This window comes from Sus scrofa, chromosome 13 (assembly GCF_000003025.6).
Source record: "Sus scrofa isolate TJ Tabasco breed Duroc chromosome 13, Sscrofa11.1, whole genome shotgun sequence".
Taxonomy (NCBI): domain Eukaryota; kingdom Metazoa; phylum Chordata; class Mammalia; order Artiodactyla; family Suidae; genus Sus; species Sus scrofa.
In genome coordinates, this window is record NC_010455.5 from 95,741,165 (window position 1) to 95,758,015 (window position 16,851).

A 16,851-nucleotide genomic window follows, 5' to 3' on the forward strand; every position below is an offset into this window, starting at 1 on the left:
CATGACAAGAGCCAGTCAAGAAAGCAGGAATTTTCTTTCTTTCTTTCTTTTTCTCCTTCCTTCCTTCTTTCCTTCCTTCCGCACCTGCAGCATATTAAGTTCCTGGGCTAGAGGTCGGATTGGAGCTGCAGCTGCCAGCCTATGCCAAAGCTGGAGTAACTTGGGATCTGAGCTGTATGTGTGACCTACAACACAGGTCAAGGCAATGCTGGATCCTTAACCAACTGAGCGAGGCCAGGGATGGAACTCACATCCTCATGGACACTAATCAGGTTTTTAACCTGCTGAGCCATGACAGCAACTCCAGGCATGCTATTTTAATATTGGACAAAATAAATGTCAGAGTGAAGAATATTACTGGGGATCTAAAAAAATAACTATAAAGGGGTCAATAATATTTCTAAACATTTATTTATTTATTTATTTATTTTTTATCTTTTTGCCATTTCTTGGGCCACTCCTGTGGCATATGGAGGTTCCCAGGCTAGGGGTCTAATCGGAGCTGTGGCTGCCAGCCTACGCCAGAGCCACAGCAACGCAGGATCCGAGCCGCGTCTGCAACCTACACCACAGCTCACGGCAACGCCGGATCGTTAACCCACTGAGCAAGGGCAGGGACCGAACCCGCAACCTCATGGTTCCTGGTCGGGTTCGTTAACCACTGCGCCATGATGGGAACTATTTCTAAACATTTATGACCATAAAAACAGAGTTTCAAAATACACAAAGCAAATACTCATAGAACTGTAAGGAGAAGTTAGTAAAATCACAATTAGGGTTGGAAATATTAGTTCCCCTCTTTCAATAATTGATAGAACAAATTAACAGAAAATTAGCAAAAATAGTCTTGAGCAAAGTTTTGTTTTGGACTTGAGTTTGGGACCCATTATGACATTGAACTGGGGATGTTCAGAAACATGGGCCAGGAGCTCAAAAAAGAGCTATTAAAAACACCTTAATAGGCTCTATGTCTGGTAGTGTGACTTTTCAGGCTGTATTCCCTTACAAAGATGGTGTAAGGATTCTGGTACATGCGGACTTAGCCATAAACCTGAGACCACTAGAATATATTTAAATTAGGCATTATCTAATACAAATGGTAGTCAGCCAATCCTTAATGCTGGGACATCACATTCCATTCCATTCCAGGTAGATGTTGATGCATTTCTCCTATTGGTTACTACACAGTTCTCTGGATTGTTCATCCAGACCTACCAAGAGAACCAGTCTCCATGGCTTTAGAAAGTTCAACTATCCATTTCTCACCACAAAAAAAGGTAAGTAAAATACTTTAAGTTAGAAGCCCAAGAGGGCCTTGAGTCTTTTGTTCCCATATATATTTTACTATCTATCCTTTCCCAGATCAGGTGCCCCTTCTCTCTTATATAGAGAGGCAGAAGCATATAATCTCACTGAGTCAATTTTTTTCATTAGTAACAGTAGATAAGAACATCAATCCTACTGCATTACTTCTGTGGGATTAGTTAGAATAAAAAGAGTTTTTGGAAGTCACGGTTTTCTCACTCTAGCTCCTTACCTGCCTGACACAGCATAAGATCAGCAAATGTAGACTGCATTATAATAACGGAATATTTTTAAAAGGCATGTAAAGCGAAAGATTCCAAGTGTTATAATTTATTCCTTAACCCTGATTTAGACCCCCAGGTGACCAAATTCAAGGTACTGTAATACCTTGCATTGACGGGTGCCAAGGAATAGCTGGAAAGACTGCAGCCCCTTCCCCATAAACAATCCAAATATAAATATTGCTGTGCAAACAGAGCTTTAGTCCTCTGACCCAGTTTCCCACCAGAATGCTGTTCCCAAATCCCTTCCTTTTGGAAATTCTGCACCCGCTGTACAACTTTTAAGGGATCTAAGTGGTCAAACATCGCTTTTACGTTCACAGCGATGTCACCACGAAACTCTTCAAAGCATCCTTGGCCTTCCCCTTGACCCGCAACTTGAGATGAGGCCGCACCACCCTATAAGAGTTCCCCCAATGACCCAGCTCTCTGGAAGCCTCTTCCACAGTGCCAAAGGCGGCTGGCTCGGATTTAGCAGCAAGGCCGGCTTTCGTGGCGGGGGTGGGGCTGGGCGAAACCAACTCCTCCTCTCAGGGCCGGCTTCGGGATGCAGGGGAGGGACAGGGATATTAGACTGGGCGCCGCAGGCTCCTCCTTCCAAGGGCGGGCTAGATAGGGGAGGGGGCGGGACCAGGCACCGAAGGCCCCTCCTCTCGTGGGCAGGCAGGCCAGAGACGGGGAGGTTTCTTTTCCCGGGGGCGGGCCTCAGCGGCGGGGGCGGAACTGAAGGCGGGGCAGGACGCCGAAGTCCCCACCTCCGAAGGCGGGTTTATTTGGCAGCCGCGGCGGAGGTGGCAGCTTAGCGTAGTTGGCGGCTCAGTTGCCTGGCCGAACAGGCTCTGGCTCCTCCCAGTGGCCGGCCCGGGCGGAAGCAGGAGGCGGGGGCAGCGTGCGCGTTGCTGGTCTCCTCTCCCGCGGCGTAGGGGCCCGCACTCCGCTGCTGCTGGCTGCTGCTAGATTCGGCGCTTCGCCGGAGACCCGCTCCTTGTGCGCCGCCTGCCAGCCCGCTCCTCTACCAGGCCTCCCCCTCAGTCCCGCCGGTGGCGTCGACCCCACCGGCCCTCTCCCGCCCCGTCTCATCTCTGGCCGCTGCTGCCGCCGCGGCCCCAGCCCCGATGGCTCTCTGCAACGGAGACTCCAAGGTCAGTCTCTGGCGTGGGGGGTCCCTGCCTCACCGCTTCCGGGCGGAGGCGAGACTCCAGAGCCGGGGAGCCACCGCGCGGGGCCCTTCCTCGCCTCCTCCCCCTAGCCCGCCAGCGCAGCCCTGCGGCCCGGGCAGCGGCGCGTCGGAGAGTCCCCGGTCGGGGCCTGTGGCATGTTTTCTCCTCGGGAGTGGCAGGTGCTTTGTTGATTTTGTCTGCGTGTCGGGGTTCCTGGACCAGCCGAGCTCCGGGCGTCGGGGAGGGCGTCAGCTTCCCGCGACCGCGCGGCTGGCCCCCGCCTCCCCCGCGCAGCTGTGGGGCGGGGAGCGCGGCCTGAGGGTGGGGGTCGGGAGGCGAGTATGTGTGCGGGTGTGTGAGAGAGAGAGCGCACCGGGGGGGCTTCGTCAGCCTTCACCCCGCCCCTTCGGGAGCTTGGGGGGTCTTTTTGTGGAGCTCCCGGGGCCGCGGAAGGCAGGGCAGGGTCGGGGCCTCGCGAGAGGCGTTTCATCTGGGCCGGCCTCCGGTCTTCCCGCCACCTCGTTTCCCGCCTGCCCTCGGCGTGACTCGCCCAGGTCCCCCATGTCGGCCTTGGGGTCCGCGGCGGGGCCGGTCCTCGGTGAAGCCGCAGACTGCAGAGCCCGCCTCGCCCCCGCCCGCGTCAACACCCTCCCCGGCTTGGGGCCCGCGGCCGGAGGGTCGCTCACTCCGGTCCCCTCCCCCCATCCTTCTCCGAGGGAAGAAGCGTGTGTCCAGCCCCGCCCCCACTCCGCTCCTGCCTTATTATTCACGTTAGTTTGAGGTAGGACCCGCTCCCGGCCTTGAGGAGACCCCTCCGGGACGCAGGCCGCTGGCCCCGCGCGCGAGGGCCGAGGAAGTCGCAGTCGTGGGTGCGGGAGAAGTTGTTAACTCGGGTGTGCCAAGTGGGGAGAGCACGTTTGGGCCGCCGCTGCGTTTCTCGTCGCCTCAGACTCACTTTTTCTTTAGTCCCTCTTCTTCCTTCTCGTTTCTGAATTGAGCACCTTCGCTTTCACTTCTGTGTTAGCCTGGAGTTCTTTCAGACCCGCACAAAGTCGGTTTTGTCAGCGGGAAACTGTTGTGGTTTTGAATTGGGATTTACTTAAGCGAGATGTATCTCCTCTACGGTTTGGTGTTCAGTGCCTGGCTTTAGAAATTACTTGATTACATTTCATTCAGGTGTGTGGAATTTTAAACGTCAGGTGGGAATTGGTAGTCTGAGTCAAGTAATAGTGCCTTTTAAGGCGATATTCCTTTATAAAGGTGGTGTCTAAGTCACGTTTTAGTGGGTCCTCTCCATGAGTAATTGCTTAGTCTCTATTAAACATTCAAAAAGTGTTTATCGAACAAATGAGTAAAGACTAAATGGTAGTAGATAAACCGAGGAAACAGATGTTCAGACTAGTTGGAGCTCTTTCTCAGGATTATAAAGGTGAATAAAGACACTCTAACCTTTAGTTTTTGACCTCAGAAGCGGATGTAAACCTCAATGTACGGTTCTTTTCTGAACTTAACTTTCCTGTTAAAAAGCATTCTTTTTCTCTTTAATTTGAACCTTAAAGTCATTGAAAAGATTCATCTCTGTGCTGGCAGAGGAAATGACTGTATTATTAGGATTCAAACCTAATTTACAGACTGAAAAATAATGTGCTGATTTGAAAACCGTGTTTTCACAAAATTAAGGGATAGCAGAAAGTTAGATTCAATTTCGAAAATTCCTTTATCTGATTCAGGGGTATAGAATATACACTATTTTTCCTAGCTGGCATTTCTTTGTTTTGTGCAACTTGAATTTTAGAGAGGATTTTCATTGGTTTGATATATTTGAGACTCAGGTGAATGAATTGCTGATTAATTTCTTTTTATTTCAAGGACCTTTATGTTTTGGAGCATAATCAAGCACGTGTCTTTTTTTTTTTTTTTTTTAACTTTACTAACAATTAGTTGAAAACCAAATTAAAAGCATTTTCAAGAGAAGCAATCTGGGAAAGTAACATTTTGTTCAATCTGTGATTATCTCATGTACTTCTAAGGTGGGAAAAAAACCCTTTAATTAAACCATGGTATGTCATTCATCATAAGAAACATTTCAAATAAAGAGGTGATTAAATATGGGGGAATATGCTGAGTAAAGTAGGTGAAATATTCTGAGAGGTCCACCTGGAAATCTGAGTAGGCATCTATTTTCCATAGCTTACCACTGAATCACCTTTCCCTCTGGTGTGATTTCTCTACTGGACCCAAGCTTACTTTATTTATTTATTTATTTATTTGTCTTTTTTTGTCTTTTTGTTGTTGTTGTTGCTATTTCTTGGGCCGCTCCCGCGGCATATGGAGGTTCCCAGGCTAGGGGTTGAATCAGAGCTCTAGCCTCCGGCCTACGCCAGAGCCACAGCAACGCGGGATCCGAGCCGCGTCTGCAACCTACACCACAGCTCACAGCAACGCCAGATCCATAACCCAATGATCGAGGTCAGGGATCAAACCCGCAACTTCATGGTTCCTGGTCGGATTCGTTAACCACTGCGCCACGACGGGAGCTCCCCAAGCTTACTTTATACATCTGTTGTGCCTCTGACAGTGGTATGCAAATCACAGTTGATAAAGTGGAGAAAGAGCTGATTTTGATTTCCTATTGTGGTATATTTTTGTGTTCTTAAGAGTTTTCTAAAATGATGTTTCTGCATGGTAGAAATTAGGGTGAGACCTACCTAACTTCTGTAAAAGTGTTTGGGCTGTTTGCATTAGTTTTATCCACAGAGTATCATTTTAGAGCTGGAAAGGACCTTTAGGTGTTCTAACTTCCTAAACTGAAAAAACAGCTAGGATTAGGCTTTTCTTATTCTTCAGGGCTACCTAAGTTAACCATACAAGGCAGAGATTATTGTTTCCTTAAAGAGCTGATATAATGTTATTTAGTTAACGTCATATAAACAGGGGTATGGACAGCTTTTCTTTAAAAAGGTTTTACAACTATTCAGTGTTTTAGATGAGTATATGTATACAGCAAGTATTAGATATAGTAACTTTTTTCAGTTTTACTAAGACAAGATTATGAGAGTAATGATCTTTGGGCTCCTTGTCAAGTTTCCCACTTTGGGTCCCAGCTAAGCCTTAGACTCTTCTGGTTGGAGTAGAAGTAGAATCTACCCCACCGTCTTCACTGAGATGTCCACTAGGATATATCATACTTGATTCGTAGTTTTGTGGGTTTGTTTTTTTCATTTTTTCTTCAGGGCTGCACCCGTGGCATATGGAGGTTCCCAGGTTAGGGGTCGAATCAGCTACAGCTGCTGGCTACACAGCCACAGCAACACCAGATCCAAGCTGCGTCTGCAACCTACACTACAGCTCATGGCAACGCCAGATCCTTAACTCACTGAATGAGGACAGAGATTGAACCTTGCATCCTCATGGATGCTAGTCAGATTTGTTTCCACCGAGCCACGACGGAAACTCCTAAAATTTTTTTTTTAAATAAATACACATTGATGGCATGTAATATAGAATCTTTAATGACATCTAATGTTGAAAATTTAAATTTGTCCTTTTAAAATTTAAGTTTTTGAATTGAATGGAAAGATGACCTGAGATTTTTATGTGGGATGTATTGAGAATTGAACAACTATTTTTTATGATAACCCTATAGCACATTTTTTTTCAAAGGTCATAGATGAATTTTTTTTTCCTTCAAATTTTGTTCCATCTGTTAAGGTATTCATCTAGAATGGAAGTGCTCTTACAGGCAAAAGGAACGGTTTTTATTGTTTTCTGTTCTTAGACTTGAAAGGTTTTGAAATTCCTCCAGGAATCTCACAAGGGCCAACTTCTCACTTAAGGAAAAGAATTATGGTTTAATAATTTTTAAAAAATGTAAATTTGTCCTATACTTGTTCAAATGTGTTTGATACTTTACTAAGGCTGGTTAATGAATTGTATTTTAAAGGATGCTGTTTGAAGTAATGAATAATTGTTTGCTATCCACAAAGATGTTTTCCTTTGTTATGGTACTCAAACTGTTTTCATGCCTCCTTCTAACCAGAACTCTGTTAATGCTTAAAAAAAGTGAAGTCCTCAGGGTTAATACAAATGATTATGAAGCACTTTGTGAATAAAAAAGTGATTGTTGGAGTTCCCCTAGTGGCTCAGTGGTTAAGGAATCCGACTAGGAACCATGAGGTTGTGGGTTCGGCTCCTGCCCTTGCTCAGTGGGTTAACGATACGGCGTTGTCGTGAGCTGTGGTGTAGGTTGCAGACGCGGCTCGGATCCCGCGTTGCTGTGGCTCTGGCATAGACTGGTGGCTTCTGCTCCGATTCGACCCCTAGCCTGGAACTCTCCATGTGCTGCGGAAGCGGCCCAAGAAATAGCAAAACAAAAAGTGTTTGTTTCATAGAATTTAGAATATTTGTATCACATATATAGTTCTAGGATGTGTAGAATATTCTTTTTTCATGCTTATTGTGAAAGATTAGAGATTTTCTTTTGTATTTGTTCAAGAATCACAGTGGTTCAGAAAACAGCTTTACTATAGTAGTGGTGTGATGTTAGTTGGATTTCTTGTTGACTGGCCCTTGCCATTCCTTTGGGTTCATGATGTTGAAGACCCAGGAGATACTTTATGTAATTAGGTCTATGCGCTCTGTAATACAGTCTACAATGTCTTAATAGGAAATAAGGTTTGGTTATAGTAATGTGACCATACACTCTTTGTGTAAAGTGGGACACTTGAGCATAAAGGGAGATGCTAAAGGTAGTTTAAATATACAATAATTGCTGTAAAATGTTAGCAAGCAAAATATTTTGTTGTGTTGTCTAAATCTAATTAAATTAGTGGCAAAACTGTGGCGTAAGTGTTCACATTACTCTTCTCTCAACATTATGCACAAGAACACACAGAGTCTCTTTCCTATGTATATTTCACAAACACCTTACATATCCCACAGATTCAGCTGATGGAGGCTTGGAGGTTTTGGGCATCTTGCAAGCTGAGGAGTGGCTGTGGCACAGCTGGCAAGTGCACCAGGTGGCTGATGGGGACAGCAGCTTCAAACATTTCTTCTACCAGCACCCACAACTAGATAGAGTTAGCTATCCCTAGATGTTACTGTCCACGTGTACTTCATTTATCAGGAAAGGATCAGGAGGGAAAAATGGATTCTCAGTGGTTGGCTTTTAGATTGAACCTGAAGTTAAAGTGAGAAATCTGTTAGTCCCACCTACACTCTACAGAATACTAGACAAAGCCATTGTAGAAGGTAGAAGTACAAAGTGGAAGTATAAGAAACCATCTGTCTTCTTTTAATGCAGTTATTCACAATATGTTGAAGAATGAAAACCATGAGACAAATGTTGAAGTGTGGGAATAACAGGTGTAAATTAGGACAGTCCTGGATAAGCAGGGTCATATGGTCACTCCAGTTAAAGAGTATATATCATCCTGAGATTGATCTTGATTTTTCTAGTGACGTGTATTTAAAATTTGGAGATCCCATCATGGCTCAGTGGTAACAAACCCAACTAGTATCCATGAGGACTTGGGTTCGATCCCTTGCCCTGCTCAGTGGGTTAAGGATCTGGCATTGCTGTGAGCTGTGGTGTAGGTTGTACACGTGGCTTGGATCCCAAGTTGCTATGGCTGTGATGTAGGCCAGCAGCTACAGCTCCAATTTCTGCCCCTAACCTGGGAACCTCCATATGCCTTGGGTGTGGCCCTAAAAACCATGCATAAATAAATAAATAAAAGTAAGTTGATTTACAATGTTGTGCCAGTTTCTGCTGTACAGCAGAGTGACCCAGTCATATGTATTTGTGTATACACATTCCCTTTCTTATATTATCTTCCATTAGTGGTCTTTCCCAAGAGACTGGATATAGTTTCCTGTGCTGTATAGTAGGACATCATTGCTTATCCATTCTAAATGTAATATAACGCATTTACTAACCCCAAACTCTGAGTCTGTGCCACTCCCTCCCCCCACCCTCCCACTTGACAACCACAAGTCTGTTCTCTATGTGAGTCTATTTGTTTTGTAGATAACTTCATTTTTGCCATATTTTAGACTCCACATGTAAGTGGTATTATATGGTAGCTGAGTTACTTCTTGACTTGAGTTGTCCAGATCCTATTTTTCCCACATGTCTTTTTTTTTTTTTTGTCTTGTCTTTTGTCTTTTGAGGGCTGCTCCCACAGCCTATGGAGGTTCCCAGGTTAGGGGTCTAATTGGACCTGTTGCCTCCGGCCTGTGCCACAGCCACAGCAACGCCAGAGCCAAGCTGCATCTGTGACCTACACCACAGCTCATGGCAACACCAGATCCTTAACCCACTGAGCGAGGCCAGGGATAGAACTCACAACTTCATGGTTCCTAGTCAGATTCGTTTACACTGTGTCATGATGGGAACTCCCCACATGTCTTTTATACCATCAAGAATTTTTATGATTCATTATTTCTGGAGAGTGCTAGGTTACTTCTGGGATTTTTTTTCTGAAGCCATTGACAACTCCTGGAATTTTTGACTCTAGCACTTCCTTGATCTTGCCAGAATATTATGTCAATAGAAGTTTTTTAGGTAATAACCAGAACTCCATCCTTGAATGGTTTTTAAAAATGTTTTACTGGTAAAATGTTAAGGTTTGCACTTGTTCAGTCATACCACTAGGAATAACAAACCTCTATACTTCCAGGGATCTTACTCAACTGTTCATAGAATGCATAGAGATATCTAAAATACTTGGTGAATTATATAAAGCTCTAGCATGTCTATTCTAGATGAATTTTAGCCAAGCTCATCTATGTTTCTTTCCCTGAACTCTTAGGGCACTTTTCTGCTCTAAGGGGAATTTACTGAGTGATCGTAGGAATCACTTTTCCCTTTATGTCAAATTATATGTATCCTTGCCCATGGCAGTAACAGCTTTGTCATTGGGCGCTAATGGGAAATTTAAGATAAAACATTTCAGAGATGTCTGATTTTCACTTGACATGTTTGAGATTGTTTCAAGAGAGACAGCATACTACTTTGTAGGACCATGGAGAGCATGAAAGAACAGTTGAGGTTAAAAAGTAGGCCAAGACCTCATAGGGATTATCTTGGATTTTATTAAATTGTATTTTAAGGAGATAAAACTGTAGGGCTTTAAGCAGAGGGAGAACTTGACTCAGGTTTTCTTTTCTTTTTTTCCTTTTCTGTCTTTTTAGGGACACACTCAGAGCATATGAAACTTCCCAGGATAGGAGTTAAATCAGAGCTGAAGCTGCCAGCTTATACCGCAGCCACATAGGATCTGAGCCGGTCTGTGATATACCTGCAGCTCTCAGCAATGCTGGATCCTTATCCCACTGAGTGGGGCCAGGGATCAAACCTGTGTCCTCATGAATACTAGTCAGGTTCATTACTGCTGAGCCACAGAAGGAACTCCCAGATTTTCTTTTTTTAAGCACACAATCATGTTAAACAAGTGACCAAAGTCAGTGTCACCAGTGGTAGAATAAAATGACACTGTGTTGTGGCCATTGTATCACATCAGGAGAAGATGATGTGAACTCACCAATGTAGAATTGCTGCCAAAGAGAAAGTTTATCTAGAATCTAGTCATGAGGCAACAAACTGATCTTGGCTGTGGGTCATCTCCAAAAAGCTACTCTGAACATTTAAAAATGTCACTGTCCTGAAGGACCATAAAAAGGTGAGGAGGTGAGTAGTTCGAAATTAATATGTGTGCAGAGTGTGGTTTTTGAATAGGGATCTGGAATTTTTTTATTTTTTATTTTTATTTTTTGGTCTTTTGTCTTTTTAGGGCCACACCCATGGCATATGGAGGTTCCCAGGCTAGGAGTCCAATCAGAGCTGAAGTTAACCGTCTATGCCACAGCCATAGCAATACCAGAACCTTAACCCACTGAGTGAGGCCAAGAATCGGACCTGTGTTCTCATGGGTGCCAGTCAGATTGGTTTCTGCTGAGCCATGACAGGAACCCCTGAAATTGTTGTTATTTTTTATTTTTATTTTTGTCTTTTTAGGGCCGAACCTGTGGCATATGGAGGTTCCCAGGCTAGGGGTCCAACCGGAGCTATAGCTGCCGGCCTACACCACAGCCACTCGGGATCAAATCCACGTCTGTGACATGCACCACAGCTCACAGCAACACCAGATCCTTAACCCATTGAGTGAAGCCAGGGATCAGGCCTGTGTCCTCATGAATGCTAGTCAGATTTGTTTCTGCTGAGCTAGAATGGGAACTCCAGGAATTGTTTTTAAAAAGCCATTAAAGTATTTGTGACATTTGGGGAAATTTGTGTATAGATAGTATCATTGTTAAATTTCTTGGGTGTGCTAATGGTAGTTATATAGGAGAATGTCCATGTTTGTAGGGGTACAGGGTGAAAAGGTTTTTGGGGAATGAAATCTACAATTTACATTCCAGTTGTTGAGGAAAAAAGGATATATAGATAGAAATAAAGCAAATGTGACAAAATGTTACTAATTGTTAAATTTAGGTGGAGGATACTGTTTATAGTACCATACTATCAACTTTTTGTAGGTACAAAATATTTCAAAATAAAAGAATATAACGAATTCTTTAATTTAACCCTTTAGTTGTAGGCTCAAATGTTATTGAGTGTTGTATGTGAGAGGTGGTGGCCTCTTATGAAAAATCTTCAGTGAAGTTGATTTATCTGAAGTACCTGAGGTGTTGGATAATTTTGTAAAGAAAATGTACTTTTTTTTAAAAAAAGGTGTGGTGAGATTACATAGATAAATGTGGTCAAAGTTTGGTAATGAAAGAATTATTTTGGGTAGTTGAGAATCCCAGATCACTAAAATGTGTGTAGGTGTGTTTTTAAAAATTTTTTTTGACCCTAAAACTTTTTAATTTTATTTTGACAAATGAAGGCCTTAAAATTTGAAAGGCCTTTTAAAAGGCATTATCTGAATAAGTTTGGTATTGATAAAGTTCTGTTTCCAGAATCATTTATACAGTATAATATTATTTTTCTCAGACATTAATGAAACATCATTTCACTCATGTAAACAAACTTTTTAAAGTAAAGCTTACCCTTTTTAAGTACGAAAATATGAAAAAAAATAATTTTGAATGTAGTCTTCCAAAAATATAATGCATATTTACCCACTTTCCTTCTGTAGTGCTCATTGTTTTGGGGTTCGAAAAGACCTACATTTTAGTCCTATCCCTAAGCAAGTGACATTTTCATTTGTAAAACAAATATATTATGGATAAGAAAATATGTAAAGCACCTGAAATAATAGGTACAAAGTGTTCCTTTCTTTAGCTTTATTTAAAAAATCTTTATTGTAAAATAAAACGCAGGTAAAGAAAACCACACGCAACAAATGTGTAGTTGAGTGAATTTTAAGTCATGCACTTTTTTTTTTTTCTTTTTGCTTTTTAGGGCCACATCTGCGGCACATGGAGTTTCCCAGCCAAGGGATCAAATAGGAGCTGTAGCTGCTGGCCTGTGCCACAGCAATGTGGGATCTGAGCCTCATCTTCGACCTACACCACAGCTCACAGGCAACGCCGGATCCTTAACCCACTGAGTGAGGTCAGGGGTTGAACGTGTGTCCTCATGAATGCTAGTCAGATACGTTTTCACTGAACCACAATGGGGACTCCGTTGTGCACTTTTCATCCAAGATATTCTAAGACTTTTTTCTTTAAAGCCCGATAATACTGAGTGTGTCTTGGGATTGGTCATTCATTTCTGATTTTGTAGTCTAATTCCGACCCATATTCTTTCATACCTAGCATTGTTTTCTTCATACTCTTAGCGCATTTAGAAATAGTGTATTCCAGTTTTGATCTGTTACTTGAGTTTGTCTGTCTTGCTCTCTTTAGAGATACTGTTCTATTCCTTATTGCCCTTTTTACTTTAGTAATTTTGTATGGGATTTAACATCTATGTATGCTGTTTTTCATGCAAGTTTAATTTCTTGAATTTTAGAATGAATCTTCAGGAAACCTCTACTACTTGATAAGAGTTCACTCTTTTGTTAAAATTATGGCAGTTTGTTTACTGAGAGTTCCTGATACTGATTCCTCTCTCTACTTTAGTCTGGCCCTTGTATTTTCTTTTTCCTTTGTCCTTATCCTACTTTTTTTTGGGGGGGTCCCACCCATGGCATGTGGAAGTTCCTGAGCCAGGAATTGAACCTGTGCCACAGTAGCAACCTGAGCCACTATAGTGACATTGCTGGATCCTTAACCCACTATACCACATGGAAACTCCTATCCTACTTAATTTTGACTCTTCCTCCCAGCAGTTGCTTCTTATTGTGAGCCCTGAGCTGGAAGGATGTTCTTGCCTGTCAGTTTCAAAAGTTCATGGAAATTAAACCCAGTCTATCCTTCAGGCCTTACCTTGGGTTCTCTTGACACCTGTGCACCATTGGAGTAGGCAAACCTCTGTCCAGGTGCTGTTCTTAAATTGTCCCCTGTCCTTTCTAGCTAGTACCTGTTAGTTATTTTGTAATTCTCCTGTTCTCAAGTTCTTTAATGAGACCTAGTTGCTTCCCATGCTGTAACAATAGGGATTGTGGCTGGTAGTTTGTTCCCAACAGCCTGTATTTTGGGTTTCTTGAGGGAATAACTTGTCGTTTAGTTCTATGATATATGTCTTGGGTTTTGGTTTTACTGTCTGGTTGGTCAGTGATGTGAGGATTCAGGAAGATCCAAAAATGATGCCATCTCCATCTTTACAGAATCTTTAAGATCCTTTGCCTTATTCTTAAATAGGGTTTTGAGTATAGTTTAGTTTTTCATGAATATTATTTTCTTGCTATCTTAAAAGTTTCTTTATGAACATCACTTTATTTAATGACCTCAGGTCAGTTGAGAGGGGTGTTAACCTTAAACCTTCAGCCTTCGTCTTTAGTTTTTAAGTAGATTTTATAAAAAGATAAAACAAGTTTTACTGTCTTTTGATGTTTAATTGTCTCTACTATCTATGGAGTAATGAGCTATTTTTCTCATCAGGGTGCTTTTTCTAATTCGTTGAAGGCTTAGAAGTCTAATGACCAAACTTTACAATTCTATGTAAAGTAGGAGCAAATAGATTCAAGGATTTCAGGGAAAGAAACTTTTACTGTTACTGCTGAACTTTTTGCTTTCCTCTGAGTTGTTGAAGCTTTGTGCTAAATAGGCAAGATGATAGCTGAGGTAGAAAAAAGTGAGGTTAAGAATTCAGTGTTTTCCTCAATGATCTAGTTTCATTTGATTGAACATTTTTAAAACATCGTTAAGAAAACTGTAGAATTTTCTTTTAAAATCCATTTACTTGAGGAGTTCCCATCGTGTCGCAGTAGAAACAAATCCGACTAGGAACCATGAGGTTTTGGGTTCGATCCCTGGCCTCACTCAGTGGGTTAAGGATCTGGTGTTGCCATGAGCTGTGGTGTAGGTTGCAGATGTGGCTCGGATCTGGTATTGCTGTGGCTCTGGTATAGGCCGGCCACAACAGCTCTGATTAGATCCCTAGCCTGGGAACCTCCATATGCCATGGGTGTGACCCTAAAAGGACAAAAGATGAAAAACAAAACAAAAACAAAACAAAACAAAAATCCATTTATTTGAAGTTCCCTGGTGACTCAGTACATTAAAGATCTGGCGTTGTTACTGCTGTGGCTTGGGTTTACTGCTGTGTTGTGGATTTAGTCCCTGGGCTGGAAACTTCTGCATGCTGTGGGTGCGGCCAAAAAAAAAAAAAAAACCATCCATTTATTTAAGCAAAAATTCACTGATTTAAAGGAACAGTCCTTTCTGCATGATAAAATGATCATAAAAATGATCTTGGGAGTTCCCGTCGTGGCGCAGTGGTTAACGAATCCGACTAGGAACCATGAGGTTGCGGGTTCGGTCCCTGCCCTTGCTCAGTGGGTTAAGGATCCAGTGTTGCCGTGAGCTGTGGTGTAGGTTGCAGACGCGGCTCGGATCCCGCGTTGTTGTGGCTCTGGTGTAGGCCGGTGGCTACAGCTCCGATTGGACCCCTAGCCTGGGAACCTCCATATGCCGCGGGAGCGGCCCAAGAAATAGCAAAAAGACAAAAACAAAAAAACAAAACAAAACAAAAAAATGATCTTGCAAGCAGAAGCCATGCAAAGCAATCTCTCTCTCTCTCTCTTTTTTTTTTTTTTTGGTTTTAGGGCCGCACCGATGGCATATGGAGGTTCCCAGGCTACGGGTCCAGTTGGAGCCACAGCTGCCAGCCTATATCATAGCCACAGCAATGCCAGATCCAAGCCACGTCTGTGACCCACACTATAGCTCATGGCAACGCCGGATCCTTAACCCACTAAGCGAGGCCAGGGATCGAAGTGCAACCTCCTGTTTCCTGGTCAGATTCATTTCTGCTGCGCCACGACGGGAACTCCCAAAGAAATCTTATAATCAGAAAATTACTATGGTTTCATGATGTTTTAAACATTTTTGTTGAGTTCCCTGGTGGCCTTGTTAAGGATTTGGCTTAGTTAAAGCCATGGCTCAAGTTCAGTCCCTGTTCTGGGAGTTTCCACATGCCATGGGTGTAGCCAAAGAAAACTTTTTTTGGTTTTTTTGGGTTGAAACATTAACTCTTACTGTTTTTTGTCTTTTGTCTTTTTGTCTTTTTTTTTTTGGTTGTTGTTGTTGTTGTTGCTATTTCTTGGGCCGCTCCCGCGGCATATGGAGGTTCCCAGGCTAGGGGTCGAATCAGAGCTGCAGCCACCGGCCTACACCAGAGGCACAGCAACGCGGGATCCGAGCCGCGTCTGCGACCTACACCACAGCTCACGGCAACGCCGGATCGTTAACCCACTGAGCAAGGGCAGGGACCGAACCCGCAACCTCATGGTTCCTAGTCGGATTTGTTAACCACTGAGCCACGACGGGAACTCCAACTCTTACTGTTAATTATAAAGATGTAAGGAAATAAAGTAGTAAAACTACTATTTAGTGTAATTAAAACATTAGGAACATTGAGAATTGTGTCTTGTTTCTTTTTAAACTACTCTTGAAAAGTTTTTTACACAGTGAGTGCTTCCTTGCACATCTTTTCTCTGCTTTGATGGCTTCCAGCATTTTATCTTTTGCACTATGAATGTCATGAAACGTCTGCAAGAATTTCTCTCTCTCTCTCTCTCTCTTTTTTTTTTTTTTGGTGTTTTAGGGCTGCACCTGTGGCATATGGAAATTCCCAGGCTAGGGGTCGAATTGGAGCTATAGCTGCCGGCCTGTGCCACAGTCATAGCAACATGGGATCCGAGCTGCATCTGTGACCTACACCACAACTCAAGGCAACACCGGATCCTTAACCCACTGAGTGAAGCCAAGGATCATACCTGCATCCTTATGGATACTAGTTGGGTTCGTTACTGCTGAGCCACCATGGGAACTCCCTTTCAAAAATTTCTTTAATTTCAGGTATTTTCCTGGAGTTACTTCCTCTGGGATGTTGTCATCCTTACCACAACCACTTTCCTCATTGACATTGATAAATTTATCTTCACTAAGTTCCTCTGCCTGCACATCTACAGATACTCACGCTACAGCTGTGTCAACACTGCCAGGACCAGCTGTTTCTTCTATAACTCCATGTAGTATTTGAATTTCACTTCCATCTCACATCATTTTTTATTTCTTTGCTGCATTTTTATCTTTGTTGTCAGATCCCTCTTTGGATTGTCCATATGTGTAAAATGGTACGTGGATTTGTCACTGGGCAACAAGGAGGCAATACAACATCGCTCTTATCTGTTGTGCAGTCACTAATCACCAACAGATTTTGAACGAAGGAATGTGATTGGTCACTGATCACGATGTTATCTGCTCTTCACATGAGGATTTGTGGACTAAGGGGCAAAGTTTGTACTTTCTCAAATTACAGTTAAGACATGTTAACTGCAGTTTGAGCCATGATGTTGGGGCCTGTTTTTAGTTAACTAAATCTTGGTATTAAACATGGCATGAAATTTGTGCATATCAGAATCATGCAAAGTTAAGAACTCTGAAAAAACAGGTTGTACTTTGGTGAAAATCGTGAAGGTGATAAACAACCTGAGAAATTTACACAATAACATAGTGCTCTTTCAAAAATACTTAATTTTTTACAA

The 16,851-nt window shown here is 42.9% G+C and overlaps 1 protein-coding gene across 3 annotated transcripts in view; it reads left to right on the forward strand.

Moving 5' to 3' along the window:
- The window catches only part of GMPS (guanine monophosphate synthase), a 78,562-nt gene continuing 62,888 nt past the window's right edge, over positions 1,178-16,851 (forward strand). The window contains exon 1 of one of the 3 annotated variants that reach the window (XM_021069704.1): positions 1,178-1,277. In XM_021069704.1, the coding sequence (XP_020925363.1) occupies positions 1,233-1,277 (45 nt within the window). In that variant the 5' untranslated portion in view covers positions 1,178-1,232. Of the gene's footprint in view, positions 1,278-2,218; positions 2,729-2,886; positions 2,926-16,851 lie in introns of those variants that run through there. The other 2 variants (XM_013982155.2, XM_021069705.1) reach the window with 2 other exon arrangements.